The sequence below is a fragment of the Balaenoptera physalus genome (genome assembly GCF_965194825.1).
Source record: "Balaenoptera physalus genome assembly, chromosome: 16".
Taxonomy (NCBI): domain Eukaryota; kingdom Metazoa; phylum Chordata; class Mammalia; order Artiodactyla; family Balaenopteridae; genus Balaenoptera; species Balaenoptera physalus.
In genome coordinates, this window is record NC_138898.1 from 86,649,125 (window position 1) to 86,660,589 (window position 11,465).

The following is an 11,465-nucleotide window of genomic DNA, read 5'->3' on the forward strand; positions in this document are numbered from 1 at the left end:
CAGCAGTTTACAGTGGGTAATTTCTAATCCCATCTTATCCCTGGCTCCATCTTATTTATTCCTGCCCTGTTTTCCTTTTCTCACTTTCTCTCCTCAATTATTTTTAAAAGATGAGGCAGCTAGCATTCTTCAATTAACTTTTTGAACAAAGCATCAGAAAAGGCATTGGGAACAGAGAAATATGTCATTCAATGATATCAGTGAGAGCAGATGAAAGCATTTGATATTCTGCAGATGAAGGCAAAAGTTACAGGAGAAAGGGAGATAAGAGCTAAGCAAATCACTATATCATGATCAGAGTTGAGTCACACAACCCAGAAGCAGGAACTAGTGGAGCCCGGACTGGTAATCAGCTAGTAAGGAGACCTACATCTCCTCTCACTGGGAGGAGATGAAAAATGCTTGTACTGCCTTCATAGAACGTGATATTCTCTTCTGTATTCCATTACTAGTTATATAGGTGGATATTGTCTGGAGCTAGATTTGCCTATACTATAAAGGGTTCTCTTATTTGTGGATTTGCATTCTGTCCAATTCCCTTGCCATCCTTGGCCACCCAATCCTACTCAAAGCCTTGTCCTGGAATACTGGGAAAAGAGCTTTTGACTTCCTGCCAGACTGTGATAGCATTCCCACACAGATGAAAAAGTAGACTTGTGCAAAGTTTCTGCCCTCCAGGGACTTTCAGACCGCCTGGAGAGATCAGATGCAAACATGTGACAAGTTATGTCATTAAATTATTACATGTTGGGACTTCCCTGGTGGTCAAGTGGTTAAGACTCTGCGCTCCCAATGCAGGGGGCCTGGGTTTGATCCCTGATCAGGGAACTAGATCCTGCATGCATGCTGCAACTAAGAGCCCATATGCCACAACTAAAAGATCTTGCAGGCTGCAGCTAAAGATCCCGCAGGCCACAAGGAAGATCCTGCACGCGGCAACGAAGACCCAGTGCAGCCAAATAAATAAATATTTTAAAAATTATTACATGTTGCTCTAAATTTGTAAAATGATGAATATGAGCCTTGTGAGTAGTGAATTTTTTCTGTGTAAGTGGATTTGACATAAAAATTAATCCCGAAAAATCTGCCTTTTCCTGTTTTTTTGTCCTGTTAATGTCCAATCAAAACAGATCACAACAGACTAATACAGCCACTTACCCGCTAGAGCCTAAAGTAGGGGTTGACTGCCTGTGCTTTTGCACAAACTATGGATAAATCATTAGTTTATAATTTAAACTTTAGTCCACAGATATGTCATATGGAATCCTGACCCTGCCTGGGACTTTGCATTCATAAATCAGGACATTAATTGTACAATACTTGTTGAAATAAATGGTATTTTAAATGAATTTACCCATAACATAACTTAGATAATTCTTCATTTGTTAAATAATGCAGATGATTTAATGTAAATATTAAACTAATGTATAGTATCCTTCATTTCAGTTGCGTGGTTTATTTTTCTGAACACTGGCACAGAAAAGAAGAGGTGGGGTGGCAGTGTCCATGTAGATACTTAAAATGAAGTGAGGAAGAGGGAGTAAATGATAGAGCAGGGGAGTAGGGCTTAGAATAGGACAAAATCCTTGGCAACTTGGATACCAACTGTGAAGCACTGCAAGGAAGCTGGGCATAGGAAATCTAAAGTTGGAGGGGATAATACAATCTACTATGGATTTATTGCCTATAAATTTAACCAGTTTGAAAATTAAAGGGACTTGCCTGGTGGCACGGTGGTTAAGAATCCGCCTGCCAATACAGGTGACACGGGTTCGAGCCCAGGCCCGTAAAGATCCCACATGCCGTGGAGCAACTAAGCCCATGTGCCACAACTACTGAGCCTGTGCTCTAGAGCCTGCAAGCCACAACTACTGAGCCCACGTGCTGCAACTACCCCGTGCACCTAGAGCCCGTGTTCCGCAACAAGAGAAGCCCACGCACCACAACAAACAGCAGCCCCCGTGCAGCAACAAAGACCCAACACAGCCAAAAATAAATAAATAAATAAATTTATTTTAAAATAATAATAATTTTTTTAATTAAATTAAATTATGTCCTCAGTCCACATGGACTCTTTAAGCTTTATCTCTTCTGTGAAGCTTAATCTCTTCTGTGAAGTCTTTCACTGTACCCTCTCCATTAGGCATGGTTGATTATTTCCACCTCTGGTTATACAAATAGACACTGCATACACCTCAAAGTACTGCATTTACCACACTGTCCTGCAAGGATTTGTTTAAGTGTCTGTCTCCCTTAGGAGACTGAACAACGGAGGACGGGGACTATGTCTTCCCAGTTTTGTGTCTGTAGTGTCAAGCACGATGCCTGGCATGTAAAACATACTCAACAAACCTTTCTTGCATTAAATGAATATCCAGTAGATGAATGACCACTTATTGTACACTTGGAACTTTTAACTTTCCCTAAAACAAAATTTACAAAACTTTATTCACAGATAATGTGTTAAAGAATGACATTCATTTTTGAAGGAAGACTATCCTTTAGTTCGGTAACCTTAAGGACTATAAGCGCCACACTGCAAGGTACTCGTGCAGAGTATCTCTGAAGGGTGAGGACAGCGAACCACAGAGATGCACGTCACTCCTCCGGGGAGCCTAGAGAGGCCCCGGAAATGCCCGGGATTGGGCACCGCAGTGAGTCGGCGACGCACTTCCTGCTGGGGCTATTAGTGGTTTTTGTCACGGGACTTGGCAGCTTCTGGGAGGGGTAGCTGCGGGTAGGAGGGGGCTGGGAGGGGGCTGGGCAAGGTGGGGGCTTGTTAGGGACGGGACGGTGGGCAGCCGCTGCTTTGGGGAGATCCGATGAGCTCCGTGGCTTTTTGCTGGGTTTGCTGTCATTTCACCTGAAGGCAGAACTCCGGGAAAGTGCGCACTTGCAGGAGAAGGATGAGTTGGATCTGGACCGCAAGTCAAGGCAGGGTCGCTGCTCTGCCCCTGAGTGACGGACCTTGGATAGTGAAAGTGGAGGAAGATTCACCCGGAGGTGGGGAGTCCGACCCACCTGGGGACTGTCCGGATCCCGAAACTTCCCGACGGCATTTTAGGCGGTTCCGTTATCAGGAGGTGGCCGGACCCGAAGAGGCGCTGAGCCGACTCAGGGAACTTTGTCGTCGGTGGCTGAGGCCCGAGGTGCACTCGAAAGAGCAGATCCTGGAGCTGCTGGTGCTGGAGCAGTTCCTGACCATCCTGCCCCAGGAGCTCCAGGCCTGGGTGCGCAAGCACTGCCCGGAGAGCGGGGAGGAGGCTGCCGCCTTGGTTTGGGCTCTACAGAGAGAGCTTGATGGGACCTCACGCCAAGTGAGGAGTGAACGTGTTCTGGTGGTGGGAATGGAGGTGTGAGGGATGCTGTGGGCTTCATAAGTTCTTTCCTTATTACATTTTGCGTGAACTTTAGGATGTGTATGAAACATGAGCCCTTTAACCTAATGGGATGTCATACCATCTCCAGGTAGGTAGGGTCAGAGTTGTTAAACTGTAGGACACCCAGCTGGTGCCGCAGAATTGCTTGACCTGTGGAAATGCACACATCTGGTGTCAGAAGTGAAGGAGTGTTGTAGTGAATATTCAGAGTACTGAGAACAGAGGAGACACACAGGAGTGTGGTTTTCCTTTACAAGGAAAGGAGAGGCTCAGGGGAAAACACATTACTGCTATTGGTGAGGTACCTTCCTCTGAAGATAGAACTTTGTATCCATTTCACAGGTGAGGGAACAGCGTCTGAGAGCCAGCACTGCAACTCGGGACTCTGGTTAACCTGTATATTTTCAATCCATATCAGGTTTCTGCTTTGATAAATCACAGCAATATAACCCAAATGAACATTTTGCTCTCCCCCACAAGTTAGCGTAGACAGTTCATAGAAAGGCTTTTCAGGATTGCAGGAGAATGCCAGCTTCTGTTTTTGGTCACTTTGCAACTCCCGCATCAGTACAAGGCTCACTGATAAAGACTCCGTTGGTCGTGACTCGGTTTCTCAGCGCTCGCAGACTTCTCTCTGGAGTCCGGCTTCATCCTGGCACTGTTGGTGAAGCCGTCCTGGGACGGCAGGTGCTGAGGGAGGTCTTGTGTTGTTTCAGGGGTTGGTGACAGTCCCGGATGTGGCGGTGTCTCTAACCTGGGAGGAATGGGAACGTCTGGACCCAGCACAGAGGGATCTCTACAGGGAGAGTGCGCCGAAGGATTATGGGAACGCAGTCTCGCCAAGTAAGTGCCCTGCCTTTGCTTGTTTCCAGCTGTGTGTGATTTGTGGCGGGCTTGCTTCAGTAAATCCCCCAGCCAGCCTGCCATTCAGACAAAGGTTGAGAGCCTTCGAGTCCCTTTTGTGACCCAAGCAAGACCTCTCTGTTCTGTATTGTTAGGTGATAGAGTCAGCTTTTTATTTTGGTTCATTTTTTAATAAAAATACATAAGAAAGTATAAAAACATATAATGAGCACCTGAGGATTCACCACCCAGGTTTATTGAATTTTAATATTGGCCGTGGCTTCATTTTTTTTTCTGAAGAGATAATATATTACAGCCATAGCTATAGGTGAAGCTCTGTGTACCCTCCCTGAAAGCTCTTCCCTTGATCCTTCTGCAGAGGTAACCAATATCCTGACTTATCATTTCCATGCTTGTTTTATATTCTTTCTACATATACATGTAGCCACATATACACATTGTCTCTATATAAATGTATGTAAACACATAAATATGTAAATGTATATAGTATTTTTACATGCTTTTATGGTATATAAATTATATTACTGTATGGTTCTTTTGCACCTTGGCTTTTTTCTCAGCATTACATTTTTGGGATTTATCCATGTTGATACGTGTAGCTCTAGTTTATTCATTTTAACATCTATATATTTTATTGTATGACTATTCCAATATTTACTTATCCATTCTCCTGTCAATGGACGTTAAGGCTTCTAGTTTTTCACCGTTACACACAGTATTATACCAAACGTTCCTGTCTCTTTCTCCCTGTGTTCATATGTAGGAGTCTCTGAAGAGAATATACTTAGGGATGTTTGCCCATCTGGCTGTCCAAAATGATGGGAGCCAATTTGTACTCCTACCAGCCGTATATGAGAATTCATCTTTCTCCACACCCTTGGCAACATTTGGTGTTCAGCTGACAGCAAGATGTCTTAACCCAGTAGCCCAAGTGTTCCTTTTAGAATGTTGGGTTGCATCATACCTCTGCTCAGAACCTGAATACTCCTCATTTCACGCAGAGTAAAAGCCTGTGGTGCCTGATGGGACTTGGCCCTGTTCCCTCCTGCTCTCCCCTCACTTACGCCCCCAGCCTCACTGACCTTGCTGCTCCTTGAGCGTGGTGGGCATCCTGCCTCACGGTCTTTGCTCTGATTGCTCCCTCTGCCTGGAATATTATTGCTCCGGATCTCCACCAAACGGACTCCCTGACTTGTTTCAAGCCTGTGCTCACATCTCACTTTTCGGCGAGGCCTGACCTGACCGTCATGTTAATACATGATTCCTGCCATCAGCCGCCTCACAGATCCCTCGCCTTGCCTGACCTGGTCCATAGCATTTATTACCCTCTGACATCCTATATATTTGACTTTATGTTCATCTGTTGTCTGACCATCCCTTCTGGAATGTCAGCTCCACAGGGGGAAGGATTTTTGTCTGTTTTGTTCATCTATATCCCAAGTGCCAAGAATAGTGCCTGGCATAGAGTGGGTGCTCAATAAGTAATACTGTTAGGATTAATGAATGGTGTATCCTTATCTCCTCTCCTTTCCTCCACTGTCTTTTAAATTGTTTTGTGGCTGTTCTTTATGTTTTTGATAACTAATCCTTTGTTATTTTACTGGTTATAGAGGTGGCTTGTCTTTCTAACCATGGTGTTTTTGTTATATAAAATTTTGAAATTTTAATATAGTCAAATTTTTCAATCTTTTACTTTATGGTTTGTGTTTTTCGAATCTTCTTAGGAAAATAGGCCCTTCTCAATCCTGATTCCAACTTTGCAGAGACAACAACTTTAAAATCTTTTCACCCCTTCCAGTGGTATTTATTTTCATATTTCTAAATAAGATGCTTATTCTGCTGGGGTTCTTTTTCTCAGTTTCAGTTATTATCTCTTCACTGCCTGCTAAGGAACACAGGGTCGTGTCTCCCCAGCATGCTCACATTTAGCAGTCCGTAATTCTCTCAGCATAGTTAAATCAGTCTGTTTTTGTTAAGGGAATGTTTCAGTATTATGCCCATATAAATATTATCTATATTCACTCACCTAATATATATGACTGTAAGTCTTTTCCTTTACAGCTTTTGGTTTTTCCCAGAATTAATAATGCCTCATTCTGCACGTGCCTCCTTTTCTAACTCCTGAGCACTGGTTCACCCACAAACTCTGTTAGGAACGTAAACCCCTCTCAGTGAGTTCAGATCCATCAGACGGGCCATCGGCTTCATTCTCCCCTCGGAGAGTCCCTCCTGAAGCCTCCTCTGCTCCAGGGTGGATGGGCTTCTCCAGGTCAGTTACACAGCTGTTGTCCTAGAACATTCCTTCACTCTCACCTTTTTCTCTTTCCCGGATCCCATACGATTTTCTTCCTTGCTTTACCCCCTCCATGGGATACAGAACGACCTCCAGTATATTACAGAGAACATATACTTGGGAACTCGATGCATGTCTAAACGCCTTTATTCCTCTCTCACATCCAGATCATGGTGTGGCTGGATGCAGCATTCTACTTTAGAAATGACTCTACCTTTGAATTTTGAAGACGGTGGATTTTGTAACTAGCTTGCCATGTTGCAATTGAGAAATCTGACGCCACTGTGATATTTTATCCTTGGTGTGTGATCTGTTCTGTGCAGAAGCCTTTAGGAGCTTTTCTTTATTCCTGCTGGTATGAAATTTCACAATGGGTGTGGCTGGGTGTGAGGTTTCTTTTTTCATTCATTGTTCTGAGTAGTTGGCAGGTCCTGACAATATAGACGCCCGCGTCTTTGAGTTGTGAGAAATTTTTTGTAGTATTCTTTTATTTTATCTATTTATTTTTATCTCATTTTTTCCTGTTTTCTTTCTGGGATTTCTTCCAGTTGGATGTTGGAACTCATGGGCTGATCCTGTAGGGTTCCCTACCTCCTTCCCATTTCCTTGTCTTTTCTTCCCCTTTCTGGGAAATCTCCTTAGCTTTATTTTCCAACTCTTAGGTTGAAATATTTCTGCTCTCATTAATATTTTGAAGAGCTTTTTCTTGTTCTTTAAACATTCCTTTTCTTTTCTTTCTCTTTCTTTTTTAAGATTTTTTTGATGTGGACCCCTTTTTTTAAAGTCTTTATTGAAATTGCCACAAGACTGTCCCTGTTCTATGTCTTGGCTCTTTGGCCGCGAGGCATGCGGGATCCCAGCTCCCTGACCAGAGATCGAACCTGCATACCCCGCATTAGAAGGCGAAGTCCCAACCACTGGACCACCAGGGAAGTCCCGAAATATCCCTTTTCTTATTTTTTCAAATAGATTTATTTATTTATTTATTTTTGGCTGCGTTGGGTCTTCGTTGCTGCACGCAGGCTTTCTCTAGTTGCGGCGAGCAGGGGCTACTCTTCATTGCGGTGCATGGGCTTCTCATTGCAGTGGCTTCTCTTGTTGCAGAGCACGGGCTCCAGGCCTGCGGGCTTCAGTAGTTGTGGCACTCAGGCTCAGTAGTTGTGGCTTGGGGGCTCTAGAGTGCAGGCTCAGTAGTTGTGGCACACGGGCTTAGCTGCTCCGCGGCATGTGGGATCTTCCCGGACCAGGGCTCGAACCGTGTCCCCTGCATTGGCAGGCAGATTCTTAACCACTGCGCCACCAGGGAAGTCCCAAACCCAAGCATTCTGACTGGAAACTCTATTGGGAAGGACTTGTGAACTGTGATCTTCAGGACCGGGTCAGGCATCAGGCGCTGTTTCACCTGGGAATTCCCACATGTCAGTGTCTGAGGGTCTTTGGCCCAGGCTGCCAAGTTTTCCCATAGAGAGATTCAGTCAACAGATATTTCACTGTGTGTCTGCAGATAAGCCAGGCGCAGTTCTAGGTGGGAATCCAGTAGGGACTAAAGCCTACGAAATCCCTGCCCTTTCTGCCGGGAGGATGTCAGGCTCAGGGCTGACAGTTTGAGCCTGAACAGAGGACAGCGCATGGAGGTTCCACCAGTCAGTGTGTCCATTTTCACTTGACTCTCCTCATGGGAAGGTGGTACCTGTCCCCTGTTCTCAGCTGTGCCTCACGTCCCCAGTCCCGAATTTACCTGGTTCAGCCTTCCTGGAGAGTAAACTGCAAGAATTCTGGACTGGGGGATGGAATCCTTCACATCAGTCCTAGATTTACTGCCTACCCAGAGCCTGCCTTCAGAATGGCGGCACCTGGTGTGTCTGTTACTGTAACTCACCCACGAATCTCTCTTAGTAAAGCATCCTGCATGCTCGGGATAAAGGTTGTACCGTCTGTGTCGACACCTTCTCCAGTAATGCCTCGTGTAATACAGTGATTCACACAACAGTGCAGTGGGGCTGGGGCAGGAGAGACAGGTTGGCCAGCAGAGGCACAAGTATAAAAGGAAAGAAACGGGGTTTGTACAGGTAAATGTGAGCACATCTGACAGGTTAGTTAAAATAATTTAACTTCAGGAGTGGTTTCATGGAGGACGTTAAAAGGGCTTTGGTGGGGGGGGGTTGTTTTTCTGCTAGCACTTTCTTATTCACTCTTGCGCAAGAATGAAATGTCAGCAATTTGTATTTTCATGTTTCAGGTTTGGAAACCAGAATTGAGAACAAAGAGTTGATTCTAAAGCAAGAAATTCTAGAAGAAGTGGAGCCACAAGGGCAGCTACAAGGGTCCCAGGAGAAGGGGCCCCTGTCTTCCGAGTGTGGGGATGCCCATGAGGACAGGATAGAAAAGCCCTCAGGTGACCCCTCAATGCTGAAACTTGAAAAGTCTCCTGAAGATCAGGGAGTCACCAGCATCTCAGATCTCAAGAGTGCCCCCAGAGAAGAGGGAGACTCCAAAAACAATGAATTTGGGCCTAGTGCCAAAAGTTCAAACTTTGTTCCTGCTCAGCACATCCAGACAGCAGAGAGACCCATTACCGGTGATGAACGTGGGAACAATTGCAAACACAGGTTAGATACCGTGAAACCTCATGAATCTCTTGACAGTGGGGAAAACTGCCATCATTCAAGCCTACTTGAGGCCCAGAGGCGGTTCCATGAAGAAAGACCTTATATGTGTGACACCTGTGAGAAGAGTTTCAAACAGCGTTCCGACCTCTTTAAACACCAGAGAACCCACACCGGGGAGAAGCCCTACGGGTGTTCTGTCTGTGGGAAAAGCTTCAGTCAGAGCGCTACCCTCGTTAAACACCAGAGGACTCACACCGGAGAGAAGCCTTACACCTGCCCCAAGTGTGGGGACAGCTTCAGACAGAGCTCAAATCTCAGTCGGCATCAGAGAGTCCACATGGGGGAGAAGCACTACACGTGTCATGAGTGCGGGGAAATCTGCCGTATCTCCAACCATTTTAGACATCAGAGGACACACCAGGGGGAGAGACCCTACACGTGTGAAGAGTGTGCGAAGAGCTTTAAACGGTGTTCCGACCTCTCCAAACACCAGAGAATCCACACCGGGGAGAAGCCCTACGAATGCCAAGAATGTGGGAAAAGCTTCAGTCAGAGCGCAACCCTCGTTAAACACCAGAGGACACACACAGGTGAGAAGCCGTACACGTGCCCCAAATGTGGGGACAGCTTCAGACAGAGCTCACACCTCAACCGGCATCAGAGAGTCCACATGGGGGAGAAGCACTACACGTGTCATGAGTGCGGGGAAATCTGCCGTATCTCCAACCATTTTAGACATCAGAGGACACACCAGGGGGAGAGACCCTACACGTGTGAAGAGTGTGCGAAGAGCTTTAAACGGTGTTCTGACCTCTCCAAACACCAGAGAATCCACACCGGGGAGAAGCCCTACGAATGCCAAGAATGTGGGAAAAGCTTCAGTCAGAGCGCAACCCTCGTTAAACACCAGAGAACTCACACTGGAGAGAAGCCTTACAGATGTCTTGAATGTGGGGACAGCTTTAGACAGAGTTCACACCTCATCCGACACCAAAGAATCCATAGAAATAAAGCCCCATCATTTTGACATGCTTCTGCATGAGCTGTTTTGTTTCTCTCTCTCTCTTGCTTTCTTTCCAGAAACTACATTCTTTGGCTTTTGGAGTATTTCAGTAATCGTGGGTCATACTGCCTTGGGCATCACACCCGAGAAAGATTGAGTCCAGCTAGAGTCTAGGGACGCCCTTTGGTAGCGTATTGCCTTGAAGCAGGACTGCGTGAGTCAGGAGCCCCACCGGAACACACTTTCCAGCAGAGCGAGGGCGGAACTGTGAGAGTTCTGTCCTTGTCACTCTTCTGGAACCTCTGCTTTTGGACCAAATCTTGTCCCTCCTGTGACTTCCCTGAGAATGTATTGCAGTCACTTAGAATTGTCTTCCTACTTAGATGGTAGATATTTTATACTCCAGAACACCTTGTACAGTTCAGTGCCTACAAGAGGCATTCTATATATTTGACTTTTTTAAAAATTAATTTTGCAGAGTCCCTCTTTCTTTCCCATTCTTTCCTTGTTGGGTTAAACACAGCTAAGAACTTGGATTAGAGCCTAAATCTATCTGATTATCTTTCTAGTGCTACCCACTGATAATATGCATTGCATCCAAATTTTTTGAACTTTTTTTTTTTTTTTAATTAAGGGAATACAAGTACATTATTGGATATCTGGGAAAACAGTAGGGGAAAATTTACCCAAAATCCCAACACCACAATCCATTTGATACCGGTATTTTGGTGTATTTCCTTCTGATTCTTTTTCTATGCATATTTCTCTATATAACAAAAATCGCAGTGTTTACATTTTATATCTTCTTTAGTATTATGTCTTGAGGATTTTACTTGGTTTTCCTAAACTTTATGCTTAATAGCTGGTCATTTTCCATCAAGTGGATGTAACAATTACTTTTTCAAGTGGATGTAACAATTACTTTTGTTGGAAGTTTCAGGTCTGTCTCATTTTTCATTGTTGCAAAAAATGCTGTAGTGAGTGTCAGTGTAATTTTAGGATTTGGATTGTTCTTTCTTTAGAATCTAACGCTATGTTCAGAGAAGTAGAATTCCTTGTTCAGTGTTTTAGTTATTTTATGGCTTTCAATACACCTTCCCAATTTCTTTCCCCCAAAGCAAGTGCCAAATTACATTCTATTATGAGTGTACCCAGGAAGAAAAAAAACAAATTTTTGATAAACTTGTAGCAATTCAGCAAGACTCAAAAAGCACTAACTATAAAAGATTGATAAATTTAACTACACTGTATTAGGAAAAAACAAAATAGGAATTACAGCCCATGAAGATGAAAACATACTCAGTAATAAGAAAAAT

The 11,465-nt window shown here is 44.6% G+C and overlaps 1 protein-coding gene across 1 annotated transcript; it reads left to right on the forward strand.

The window, feature by feature from the left end:
- The first annotated feature begins 2,744 nt into the window (after nt 1–2,744).
- Nucleotides 2,745–11,044, forward strand: ZNF394 (zinc finger protein 394). The gene is made up of 3 exons (XM_082431960.1): nt 2,745–3,317; nt 4,097–4,223; nt 8,777–11,044. Exons 1-3 carry the CDS (start codon nt 2,907–2,909, stop codon nt 10,171–10,173), a joined length of 1,935 nt encoding a protein of 644 aa, XP_082288086.1. The 5' UTR covers nt 2,745–2,906; the 3' UTR covers nt 10,174–11,044.
- Nucleotides 11,045–11,465: the final 421 nt, after the last annotated feature.